Below are 13690 nucleotides of genomic sequence, written 5' to 3'. Positions count from 1 at the left end.
ACTTTGCCGTCTCGTAAATTCAAATCGTTTATAAAAAATACATTGGTGAAAAAGGCGTATTATTCGATAAAAGATTTTGTAGATGATAAAAAAGCGTGGAATTAATACCTGTTGACTTCCAGGCAGGATATATTAATTTAAATAATTGTATTAACTAACATGACTGTATTTTTTTTAAATGTTGAAAAAGAGTAACTACTGAGTTTCTTGCTGGTTCTTCTCGGTAGAATCTACTTTCCGAACCGGTGGTAGCTTCACTTAATTGTTAAATGACGATTCGAAAGTGCTTGTAAAAGCCCACTTGAATAAAGTATACTTTGATTTTGATTTTTTTTGAGTAAGTAGTAAAAAAATCAGCCACCCATGGATAAGGATAAGGTATATTGTAATTAGGATGATTTGATACTTAAATAAAACTAAAAACTTAATAATTATAATAATACACATACAGAGTAAAAACACTATGCAAGATTAACTGACGAGCATTAATTAATTTTCTAAGGCGCGATAATTTTATAATGGCAACGGGCAACGGCTGTCCACACCGCATCGCATGAAACCACGAGCATTTTAATTAAACTCCGTATAATTATAGCATAATGTAGGATTTTTTTAATATGATCATAGTACAAGAGCGTTTTGTTTTTGTTTAGCGATTTTGACACAATCACGTTAACGCGAACAATACGACACTATCACATTAATAAACAAACGTCCAACACGAGATTATTATGAATATTACATTGTTTTATCGTTACATAAATTGTATTTAGTTTAATTTATTTGTTTATTTAAATCAGGCAACAGTGGCCCATAGAAATATAACTACATAATATACATTATCTTAAAAATATACTAATACATATTTTCCTAAACTTATAACTACACTACACTACACTACACTATCATGTGCTGTTGCGCGTGGTGCAGGGTATCCTGCCACGAAATCTACGAAACACCACACCCGTTGGCCAAAAACTCTGCTGCATGAAGGTCGCTAGATGTTGAGTCGGAACGCGCACCACAAATGAATTAAAATTCACGTTGTAACGCGATTCCAACTTCACGACCCTCAATATCCACGTCGTTTTCATGCGAATATACTCCACAATCTCCTCTGCCTTTGTGGAGTAACGTAGACGGGACAGGTACAGCTGTGTTGTTGGAACAGCTGTCCGCAACGAAGTTCCTGCATCCGACGGCTGTGCGCTCCCGCACTGGTTGCGGCTCGACGGCTTCTTCTTCTTCTCAACTTTGACGAAGCCATCTGCATCTACCCGGTTTGTTTTCAAACCCGGTTGTCTCAGATCCTCGTGGGTTTGGACTATTTGGATCTGTTTTCCCTCTTTCTGTGTCTTACTCTGCGATGCAGCAGGTTTAGCAGCTACAGCAGCGTAAGCACTTTTGGGAATCGGGCTACTTCGCTGTGACAACGCTTCAATCTGGGGCGTTGAACTGGCGGCGGAGTGACGTGATGCGTCGTCAGCACTATCGCCAGTCGCAAACACGAAACTGCCACCGAGCAGTTAAACTCGGCATGGAAAACAATACTATATAATTGTTATTGCTCATTTACCTGACGATGTCGCAGCCATCCTGACAACCAACTGCTCCAAAATTAGTAAACTGCACAATTATGCACGATTTTACACATTCTGTGAACAGTATTCCATCGTCATTTAACTGTATGGGTTACCTAAGATCCATAAAACTGGTGCTCCGCTGCGTCCTATTGTAAGCCAAATCGATACACCAACATATAGATTGGCTCAACACATAGCAAGGATATTATCACCCCTCCGAGGACACACTGCGGCGTATGTCAAGGATTCTTACCAGTTTGTTGGTGAAATCAAAGACCTTAAATTAACCAACAACGAGACAATGGTTAGTTTTGATGTCCAGTCATTGTTTACATGCTTACCTATACAAGACTGCATCGAAATTGTTAAGAGGAAGCTACAGACACACAACATGCCTATTGAATATGCAGAGCTGTTACATCACTGCCTCACATCAGGTTATTTATTGTGGAATGATGAATTCTATGTACAAGTCGACGGGGTAGCCATGGGTTCTCCAGTATCCCCTGTGGTCGCCGATTTATTCATGGAAGACCTGGAGGAGAGGGCTCTTCGCTCCGGACCAATAACACCTAGGTTTTATAAACGGTACGTAGATGACACTTTCACAATATTACCTAGTGATCTGACATCTGCATTTTTAGTACATCTTAATTCTATAAATAAGAACATTCAATTTACTATGGAATTAGAGGCAAATAATTCTTTAGCTTTCCTTGACATCCTTATTATCAAGAATCCTGATAATACATTAAGTCACACAGTTTATAGGAAACCCACACACACAAACAAATACCTCAATGGTGACTCGCACCACCACCCTAGTCAGTTAGCTACCGTTGGCAAATCTTTGTTTCAGAGAGCCCACCATCTCTGCGATGCTGAACACCTAGAGGACGAGCTACGTCAGGTCAAGCTTGCACTCCACCAGAACAAGCTGCCCGTGCCTCGCCAGCATCGCAGAAGCCGTATCAAGCCACCCACAGTTGAGCGACAACCTGCATTTCTACCATATGTGAAAGGAGTTACAGACAGGATTGGTAACATCTTGAAGCGAGCTTCGATTAAAACCGTTTACAAGCCTCATAAGAAAGTGAGCCAGTTCTTGAGACCTATCAAGAGTAATATCCCTTTACAAACTGCAGGAGTATATAAACTCGAATGTGAGTGTGGTTTATCTTACATAGGCCAAACAAAGAGAAGCATCGGTACCAGGGTCAAGGAACATATAGGAGATGTCAAAAATAGGCGTTCTTCTAAGTCTGCAGTCTGTGAACATGCTCTGGATAAACCTAACCATTTTATCCGATTTGATAAACCACAGATCCTCGCTAGAGAACACAGATTCATTCCTAGAATGATACGCGAGGCTATTGAAATTCAAAAACATCCGAACTTCAATAGAGAAGATGGTTGGAGACTTTCTAACACCTGGGATCCACTTATTAAAAATTTAAAATCCCAAATCCAACAGACTGCAAGACCTAAAGATACAGTTAGTGCCTTCTGCGTGCAACCGGAACGTTACTCAAGATATCAATTGAGAAATCGTTGGCGGTAGTTGTTAACCACTTGAACGTCCGAGTTTGACAGCTGTTTTCCGGTCAAACGTCCGCCCGCGCGATCGTAATTTCGCAGCGCTGAGCGTATGTTCCCTTATCAACTTTAAAGCATGATATCTGACTAATTACTAAAGCTATAGCAAAGTAAAAAATACCTACACATAGCTGAATCTATGGAGAATTGATATTTGTTAATATTAAAAGACAAATATTAACTTAAAGTACAAAAAATAAAATAAAAATGTAGAAAAATAGGTAAAATTTTAGTTAACTTTTATTTTATACCAAGTTTTAGTACTTTACTTTATAGTTTATATTAATTTTATCTATTTATCGTGAAAATAGATTATATAAGCTTTCATTTGGTACCTAAAAGTCAATACTTAACATACCGTAAATCTTAAAATAAACCAAAACAAAAACACTCTCTCCACAATTATCACGACTCGCATCGCGATAACACTCGACAGCGAAATGTCGTCAAGATGGCCGACCTTTTAAGGTTTCGTACACACTAGTTTTAACGCAAATGGTCATATTTGAAATAAAAGACAAATATTAGATGCTATTATTTTATTTAATATTAATATATAAAAAATGTAAATCATATTATGTAAAATAAAAGGTAAATTTTAATTAGGTTTTATTATTTAATTATACTTAATATATAAAAGTTGTTATATACATATACATCGTGAGGAAACCTGCATGTGTCTAATTTCATTGAAATTCTCTCTTCTTCAAGCACTCACCCTGTTCTTCCTACGGTTTATGATAGGCCTTAAAACAACCCTCGATGCAAAGATTGACGTCGCATTCTTCGCACTTCCAAATAGTCCTGGTTTTTTTTGGACACATCCAGCAACATGTATTTTTTGATCCTGTTCTAACCGGAAAGTGGTTGCTGTCAACTATGGGTCTGGCCTGTGTTTTATGTCGTACGGTAGGTCGGTTCACAGTCGTCACTACTTGTCCAGTCGTATTTGATCTGACATTCAAATGTCGTGATTCACTTGTCAAATCTATTTGTCGATGTCTTTTCAGTAAGTCTTCCGCAAGTACAGTCCGAAACTTACGATGTGATATTTTCCGGTGAACACTGGAAAATATCACAAAGCAATTGAAAATTGCAACATTGTACAGTCTACGGAAGAGTTTTTTGTACCAAACTCTGTTCCTCACACGTTCCACGGGCTGAGCAGACAGAAATTGATCTTTCCTGTCTATTCCTCCCATGGTCTTGTTGTAGTCGAGTACTATGCTTGGTTTATAAGTCAGTCTGTTGTATTTGTCTGTAGTCTCAATTTGAAGGTTATGATATGTTGAGATCAAGCTCACAATGTTAGCATCTCGCCATACCAAAACGGACAAATCAGAACAGTACGTGGCCACTACTTCACCTTGTCGCAATTCTGTCTTTTTTAGGTGTCTCACTGCGTCAGGAAGGAATTCACGATTGAGTCTCAGTGTTCCAAAACAGTCTGTCTTTTGATTTTTAAGACATCTCAATAGTAAAGGACTATTATAAAAATTGTCCATTACTAATGTATGTCCACGGTGAAGCAGGGGCTCGATCAAGTCGTATACAATCTTGGCAGTAGCCGTTGTAGGTCGGTCATTGTAAAAACTCGTCGATAGACTGTTATTCGTCTCGTCATTATCAGGTCTGTCAATCGGCTGTTCGTCGTCTGGTTGGTCCACCTGTCCGTCTGTATTGTCAGCAGTCACTTCTGTGTCTTTGCCTGTGTACACAAAAAACGCCCAGAGATAGCCACTAGCCGAATCACACAGCTCATATGTTTTCACACCCACTTTTGCGGCCTTGGACTTTATCTTTTGGGCGAAACTCAGCCTGCCGTGCCATTTGAGGAGTGATTCGTCAATGGCTATCACTTGCGAAGGCATGTACAGAGTCGAAAACTTTTTGTTAAAATAATCTAGTATGGGTCGTATCTTACATAGTTTAGTCTTGTCCTGTAATGTCTGCGTGTCGGCAAAGTGAATCATTGTTTTTAACAATAGAAATCTGTTATAAGACATTATTTTTGAAAAATATTGGAATGTTCCAAACCCGTTAAATCTAAAATATGCCTCTTCTTCCGGTAAAGGAAAGAGGCCCTGTAGGATTTGTATTGTTAAAAATGTGATCATTTCGTTTCTGTCGGTAGGAGACCACCGGTTGAACCGAGAGTGAGTGGATAGCTGATTCTGCTCTCGCAGCAAAGCTATCTTCTGCTCTGCGTACCGATTGGTCTCTGTGCAAATAACATCGATAAAGTCGACGTCGAACATCTTGTCGAAAATGTCAGTCGGTCGAGTCTGGACATTAACGTCAAAAGTTGGTCCTGACGTTCCAGTAAATATCTCACGCTGACCGTGGAAAGTCTGTCTGTCTTTACTCCAGTTAAAAGTGTAACTGTCATCAGGGATAATGTCACGTACAGCTCGATCATTAGCGTCATCTTCCGCCTGTAAAACTTTGGTCTGAAAAGCAGTTAAGTCATTAACGCATGCGGGTTCAGCCGCAGTGTTACGCTCCAATCTAATCGGGAGGATATCACTGTCCAAGTCATCAATATTTAGGTTGTCATCATTGTCACTGTCATAGAAGTCAAGCAGTCGCAACCACTCATTCATGTCAGTTGCATAACTGTGATCATTGACACCTGAAATAAACTTTGTATATAAAACCCATCACCCTTACTGATACTAGTATGAATAAACACCGGCTATTAATACTAACAAATTGCCGGGGGACCAGAACTACAAGGGCTGGAAGTGGATGCCGCGGCAACGACAACTTCTGCACCGATTTCTGTACAAAAGAAATTTAATTGAACTAAAAACAATAAGAATTGATCAGAATCTGATTCTGACTTTTGATTGGTAAAAGTTAGTTAATTAGCAGTCAGAATCAGATTCTGAAAAATATTTGCTTTTTGACATTTGCTGTTAGGTCCAGTCTCTTTCTTCCAGCTTTGTTGACTGAAACAAACAGATTTTTCACGCAAAATTTTTCTTACCATGATTCAAATAGACAGAAAAAACATACCGGGTATAATAAGAGCTGCATCAGAGGGACACCGTTCTGTAAAAATAACTTTAGATGTAACGTATTTTAAACTAGGCAAAGTAGTGCGGCATAAGAAAGAACCTTCTTAACGACAGAATGAGATACGCCTGACTTAAATGCAACCACTGCTGGTTCTGTTCAGTTTTCTTAAATTAATAGCTTTACTTGACCACCACCACCACTTTATTCATGGCAAATCTCTAATAACCACAACACGATCAAGTCATGATCTTACCTACAAATTGAGGGCCACGTGATGTGGATGGAACTGCTGCGGGTTCACCTGGACGAGTGTACGAGTGTTCTGAAACAAACAAATTTAGATATAGCGCACTTTATACATGGCAAATCACTAATAACCACAACACGATCAAGTCATGACCTTACCTACAAATTGAGGGCCACGTGATGTGGATGGAACTGCTGCGGGTTCACCTGGACGAGTGTACGAGTGTTCTGAAACAAACAAATTTACATGTAGCGAACTTTAAACAAGGCAAATTACTAATGACAATGAGGTAATGATCTTACGTCCTGGTAGGTCTTTGAAGACGCAGGGTATTCGTTCTGGAGATGCCTTTCTGTAAAATAATTATGTATTGTAATATGTTACTGAAAAGACAAACTGATAGTTTTAATATATAGCGATATTACACACAAACACACACATATATATATATATATATATATATATATATATATATATGTGTGTGTGTGTGTGTGTGTATATATATATTCATTCTTTGTTGCTCGTTTGCGTGGTGGTGCATCCGGTAGGAGCATGCGCTCCAGTTCAGCTTCCCGTTTGCGGGTTAAAAATTTTCGCTTCGCCTCTGCCGGGAGCGCGTTAATGCAGCGTTGGGTGAGTTGCCTCTCCGCCCGGATTTGGTGTAACGGGTCTTCTTGAATAGCACTGAAAAAAGTAATTTTTAAAAAAGCTGTAAAATATATGTCTGTATACATATGTCTTCCTGCAGACTTTTTCGATTGCTATCATAGAAAAAGATACGCACGCCTGTCCACCTCGTCCTCTCCCACGGCCTTGTCCTCGCGCATGCCCACGTCCACGTCGACGCGCCCCTCTTGCCGCATTGTTACTAATAGATCTAAAAAATAATTATAAACTGTTACTACTACTTTACGCTTTAATAGTTGCAAAATAAAAAGTTGTCACATATGGGACCCTTTTACTAAAAAAACGTTCACTTACAGTTGATCAATCAGCACATCACCACGTCCCCCACGGCCTTGGCTGCCACTGCCTTGGCCACCACAAACATTTATATTCTCAGACCTAAAATTTGTATAATTCAATGTTAGATTTCTTAAAAATAAAAATATTCACATTCACGTTAAAACAGAATACAAAGCAGCAAATAAATTTTAAGATTTTTTGTTAGACATATTTTCCAAAACTCCAACTCCAACACACACACATACACAAAGCAACAAAAATGATACTGCATATTTTTTTATTTATATATTCTTCTCGTCACAGAACTAATCATGGATTGTCATTCATAATAAGCGTGTATGCAAAATTTAAACTCAATAGGATGAGGATAAGTGCTTTAAAATTTAGTTGCAAGATATAACCCGAACAAACAATAAAGTCAAATAAAAGTTTTTAATAAAAAAAGCTAATTAAAAGGTCCACACCAAATTTTAAAAACGCAAAACCAAATAAAAGCAAAAGCCAACGTGGAAAACCCATATCCCGCACAGTACCGTTTGCCGTTTGTACAAACCCTTATTTTGACAAAATACGTAAACGTTACGGGCGGCCGTAGTCGCCCGCCATTAAAATCTGCGGAACAGGACAATAAAACTTAAAATACTCACTTCTTTTGTTACATTTTAACCTTGAGAGGGTGTTTAAGCAGTAATTATGAATTGTTTACTGTCTACAAGTAGTTATTAATCAATATTTTTTAGAATCAACAGAAAAATATGGCTTAAATCTAGCGAACAACAAAACATATTTTGTTTCCATGTCAATTTATCGTCGCAACAGACTTTATTCATAGGATATTTGACAATATTCGTTGAGTATGAATCTCAACAATAAATTCGATATACGATAATCATACATTAAAATAGTAAAAACAGAAATACTTACATTATAAACACTAGCACAACCAAAGCACTTCACCAAAACACAAGAGTGATATTTGACATTTTTTTTTTTTAATTTCTGAGTAGCCACAGACTTCTGATGAATGAAACAGTACACGTTTTTTATCATAGATACGTATAGTGTCGAAAAAAATAAGCTATTTCAACGATAACATAAAGAAAAACGACTTAAAAATTAACAAGTCTGTTGGGCTGCCATAGTCGCCCTAACGTTCAACCGGAAAAATTTTTGGGCGACTATAGTCGCCCGGACGTTTGAGTGGTTAATAATATTTCCTTTGTTCTTCAAATAGACAAATGTCATCTTAGTCTACCCGTGACCACGAACACTGCAAAGTGCTCGAAACGTCGGGATGTTTAAAAATAATTAATATACGCGATTCATCCGTTATAATTAGTTTTATTTAAATGTGTAATAATCGCGAAAATTTAAGACTTACAAAAATCCTTTCTTAATGAATGTCTACGTCGCAAGAGTTCTGATGCTAAATCCATAATATATTTAATACATAAAACATAACATTTAATAGGATGGTTGAAAAACTCCACACATGGTACACAAATTATAATGAAACAAAGGCTTGTATCAAATCAATTTATTAAGTAAATAATTGAACAGTTTGATATTAACGTGCTAAATTAGTCGCTGTATCTTTACGTCATACAAAAGCACTTGGAACATTCGTTTACTTTATACTCCGTTTATAAAAATATAAACCTCAAACCTGTCTTTATAAAAATTTAAGCCTCGTCGTTAGTTCTGTACACACATGTTTTAATGAGTCAAACCCCCTTTTGCTACCAAAAACTCGAATAATAGTGTGAAACAATCAAAACGATTATGATTCTTAATTTCCGGTGCAAAAATAATATTCATTTACTTACTTTCGATCGAATACAACAATATAATTTAAAATTCGTTTTCAACCTTCATTTACCATTTTACAATTTTTGTCTTATTTGTAGTCAATGTCAAATTTTCTATTTAGATCCACCGCCTGTGCAGGTTTTCTTTTTGGTCACCATTCTAATACGTCCTATTATAACAATAAAACATACTGCATATACACCAGAACAATAATTCGGCTTAAATTTTTACAAATGACGTCAATAATATACCCTCATATAATATTTCGAATTTTATAACAATAATATATTTATCCATCTTGAACGATGTTTATAGTACACACTGTATTAATAAAAGATGAGAAGAATCTTTATTTGAGACATCTGCAAATCAGTTAGATGTCGCTAAGACTGGGCGTGTTCAGACAAACGCAATAAGTAGTCACGTTCGCTGTTGTTATGAATACACAGATCGTCTACGAATACCGTTAGTGACAGTAAATATGAGCAGTTTCTAAAATAACATCATTCAGAAATATATAAAATTACAATAATATATAGACTATATAATTCATTTTCTAGCTACAATAAAGCTGAGTATCACCGACCAACACTTCACCTATCTACATCGTGTAGTATGCCTCTGCTGGCTCGCTTACGACTACCGCTATACACAACACCGGGGATAGGCCGACACAGACAGTCAATAACTCTTGTTTTGTTGACTGTACTTAAAGCAATATTTTGATGGATAAGTTACATTCATATATATTATTTCCTAACGGCACACCTGCGTACAATCTAAAGGAATCACTGTTTCAACTGTACTCAGTGCAAAAGTGTTTGAAAAACATTGCTTTCGAAATATAAAATATATGATTATAGTCGAAACACTTTTGCACTCAAGTACATGGACCATAAAAATAAAAGCATTGTTAAATATCGCTTAAAATATAGTGAAATTAGGCTTATGTGTAGTATTAATAGTACAATCGATATTATTGAAGCTTCGGTAAAACAAAGCGAGTAATTTATAGCAATCAAATACAATTCTCTGCTACATAGTAAATCTTTATAATAAATTTCAAATAATACAACAGAACACGAAGCATCACAATAGTGTTTTATATCCGCTCGCTCGCTTTGGTTGTAAAATCGAAAACGCAGACTGGGCACGAGGGTCCGTCAGTTGTGATTTGATTTCATTCATTTGATTTAACATTTCTATACAAAGTTTACTAAATAAAATATTATTATGACATCCTCTCTAATTTTGTGAATGCAGTTACGAATATATTACTAATCCAGGTATTATGCATTTCTTTGCACTTATGCTACTTAAAAATATTAAAAATATAATATCGAAAAAAAGGTTTCTTATATAAAGAACATATACAGTGTAAACTCTATATAACGACACTGAACGGACTGTGCATTTTATGGCGTTATAGAGAGTTGTCGTTAAATGAAGAGAAGAAAAATCAGAATTAAAAAAAAAAGTTTATTTTAGTCTATTGTTAGTAGTTATGTACAAAAAATATATATGTTATTTGAACGCTATTGCGTATACTCTGTTAGTTTTGTGTGACGCCTTTTGCTGCACCTAATTTTGTTGTCCATTTTTAATTATTTTATTTATATCTGATATAAAGAAAGTAATTTTCCAGCTTTCGGAACTTCTTTCGGTGGAGGCTCAAGCTCATCCGTCTCATCTTCTTCATCTCTTTGTTCTTAAACTTCAGTTTTTCTCACTGAATCCAAAATTTCTATGTCTATGAGTGAAGCCGATGTAAGCAGGCAGTTGTTTACTTCGATGTAGGTTTGAAAATTTACCGTATTTCCTGCCATGATGACCTGCTGAATCTACTCATTTAATGGAAGGTCGTCGTCGCTATCAAACTCAAGTTCTGTTTCCACCTCATCAATCGTAGAATACATATGATAACGTTGCAATCCGTGACTCCTACTTATTAGGCATGGTCACAGTCTACACGTGCAAGCAATCCCAATTTGTAAACAAATGAAGAAAGTTCCTACTGCGTGGTGCCGACAATAGAGTTTATTGAGTGCTAGAATAATAAAGCGACAAAAAAACGTACACAGATGCGCAGTTTTTTCTAATTTTAGCAACTTAAAAGATACTTTTTATTTCTTAATTGTTGTCGTTATTGAGAGTGGGTGTGATGCTTTGTAGAGTGTATCATTGTATTGAATACAAGCTAAACCAACTAAAACCAATTGATTTCGACACTTTAGAGAGTTTGCCGTTAAATCGAGTGACGTTACATGGAGTTTACACTGTATGTAATAAACTGAAAATTCTCTAATATTTTCTAAATTAATAGTTTCCCGTCTTTTGATTTATTATAATAGGAATCTATTAATAAATATTTCGTTTAAAAAAGTAATGTATTTTTGCTAATTCATTCGTAAACTTATTTTCGCGAGCAAAGTGATGCGTCTTCCTTACCAATAGCGAGCAAGCGGCTACTAGCACATACAATACTTTCAATAGAACCATTTATTTCCATCGATATACACGTCAGATACTTGTCAGTCGATAATATAATTTTATACAGATACAAAATTCGTGTATATTTTAAAACTTAGCTACCATTAGTAAGCACCAAAGTAGTCGAATACTTGCTCACACGCTAATTACATTTATTTTAGTCGAATATCTTCGTATACTTTTTTCACAAAACAAATTACACAGTGAGTTAGTCTCACGGTCGGTTTAATTAAGAAAGTAATGTATGATTTTGTTTTGTATATTACGACGCGTGTATTATTTACATATTGTATATATATACAGCAACATAATGTATAGTCATAAAATTGAGCACAATTATAAGATGTATAATTTGGATAAATCGTAAATTCATAAATGATATCAAACGCACCGCGGCGCCAGATATGACATTCGGCTCCAAGGACGAACATTTCAATAACACTTTCATATTTATAATTTGTATTCGCTACGAGTGAATAAACACTAAATAATAAGTGCATTAGTTTCAACAATTTTAGACAGATTTGCACCATCAAAATATAACGAGCACAATCTTTAATTTAATCTGGTTTCACCTCCCGACACGACGCACTACTTGTAAATAAACTCCTACTCTATCTCCTTGTACGATACGGGACGTTTGCTTCGCTGGCGGATCCAGCCGTTAATATGTACTATACGATTACGAAAATAAACAAATATAGTTTAACTCCCAACGACCTACAGCTAGAAAATTCATACGGCTCTTTAAAATAATCAATCACATTTTATTACTCTATCTCCGGCAGAGCATGAAATTACTTTCAAATATTAAGGGTGATTAATTTTAGTTTAAATAGGCTATTTGACTGGCTTTTAAAATCCACTTTATATTATTTAGTAGAGGTTAAGGAAGCCAGTAAAAGTTAATTTTTTTAATTCTAGTACATATTTGCCGAAAAATATCATATTAAAAATTCCATATTTAAATAGCGCGCGAAAACGCTACTTGGACAAAATGGCGCTGCAATGGGGTCGCTGACGTCACTTTGCTGTAATTTAATCTGTGGTACATATAGTAGAAAAGCAAGGTTTACAAGAAAGTGACTTCATCATAAGCTCGGCCAATCAGGAGCGTTTTGTGTCACGTAACAAACGTTTGAAAAAAAGCATTTTTATTTATAGATTTTTGAATAAATTAAGTATTATTTTCAAGTTTTGTTAGTAAATAACCATTTTAAACTCATAATCTACACTGATTACAATAATTCACAATTTATTTTTCGCATTGTCAAATAGCCTATTTTAAATACTTCCTCTTTGATAGACATAACTTGTCTGTAAGTATAGAGAGGCGCGACGAACGAACTTCACGGCTTTAAATGCCGAGCGCGCACACGCGACTCGCCCACTAGCGCTGTCCCTGTCTGGCGCGCGCGCCATTGCGCTTCTAACGAGCGCCGTCTCCCTCTCACACGCTAGTCTCTGTCGCGTTTGCTTCTTCGATTATTTCAAAGCTATTTTAAATCGATCTATCAATAATTCATTAAAACAATCGTTCGAATAATTTAATTAGTCGAGTACTTGAGCATTGATAATGATGTTCGAATTGCTTTCGTTGATTAAATATTTTTAATAGATTAATTATTTAGGCACAAAATATAACGTTTTTACTGGAGAATTTATGTCTGCGATTGCACAGACGAGATCGTCGGCGAATTGTCGAGATAGATTAAATTATTGCGTAAAATGTACTTTGTATAAAACCTCCCTGCCTCCTCGAATATTATTTAATTTATTTCGCACCATAATCTATCCTCTGACTTCACGTAGTAGTAAAGTTGATAAGTTTATTGTATACTACATGTAAATTTTATTACTAATTTTTAGATATTACATCTTTATATATGTCGTATGAGTTTGGATACAAATATACAAACTATTTAAAAAACAGATATACCTTAATTACCTTATAGTATACTTACATTTGTATAATTTC

General features: G+C 35.9%; 1 protein-coding gene across 4 annotated transcripts; it reads right to left on the bottom strand.

Moving 5' to 3' along the window:
- Nucleotides 1-3897: 3897 nt before the first annotated feature.
- On the bottom strand, nucleotides 3898-8614 carry LOC124530290 (piggyBac transposable element-derived protein 4-like). Of its 4 annotated transcripts, none has more exons than XM_047104391.1 (8): nucleotides 8338-8614; nucleotides 7967-8025; nucleotides 7429-7512; nucleotides 7232-7324; nucleotides 6750-7131; nucleotides 6606-6674; nucleotides 6454-6522; nucleotides 3898-6233 (listed from the first exon to the last, which is right to left on the bottom strand). In XM_047104391.1, the coding sequence occupies exon 8, from the start codon at nucleotides 5780-5782 to the stop codon at nucleotides 3908-3910; it is 1875 nt and encodes a 624-aa protein (XP_046960347.1). In that variant the 5' UTR covers nucleotides 5783-6233; nucleotides 6454-6522; nucleotides 6606-6674; nucleotides 6750-7131; nucleotides 7232-7324; nucleotides 7429-7512; nucleotides 7967-8025; nucleotides 8338-8614; the 3' UTR covers nucleotides 3898-3907. The 4 variants fall into 4 exon arrangements, with proteins under 4 accessions (XP_046960347.1, XP_046960346.1, XP_046960348.1 ...); XM_047104390.1 differs by lacking the exon at nucleotides 8338-8614 and having other exon boundaries at nucleotides 3898-5811; nucleotides 5889-5960; nucleotides 6198-6233; nucleotides 7429-8125; XM_047104392.1 differs by lacking the exon at nucleotides 7967-8025.
- Nucleotides 8615-13690: the final 5076 nt, after the last annotated feature.

This window comes from Vanessa cardui, chromosome 6, assembly GCF_905220365.1.
Source record: "Vanessa cardui chromosome 6, ilVanCard2.1, whole genome shotgun sequence".
Classification (NCBI taxonomy): domain Eukaryota; kingdom Metazoa; phylum Arthropoda; class Insecta; order Lepidoptera; family Nymphalidae; genus Vanessa; species Vanessa cardui.
Note: the sequence above shows the minus strand (reverse complement) of the source record. Positions and strands in the feature narration are given on the sequence as shown.

Coding starts and splice junctions, on each gene's coding strand:
- LOC124530290 (XM_047104391.1), bottom strand. CDS start 5,782: ATGAATGAGTGGTTGCGACTGCTTGACTTCTATGACAGTGACAATGAT.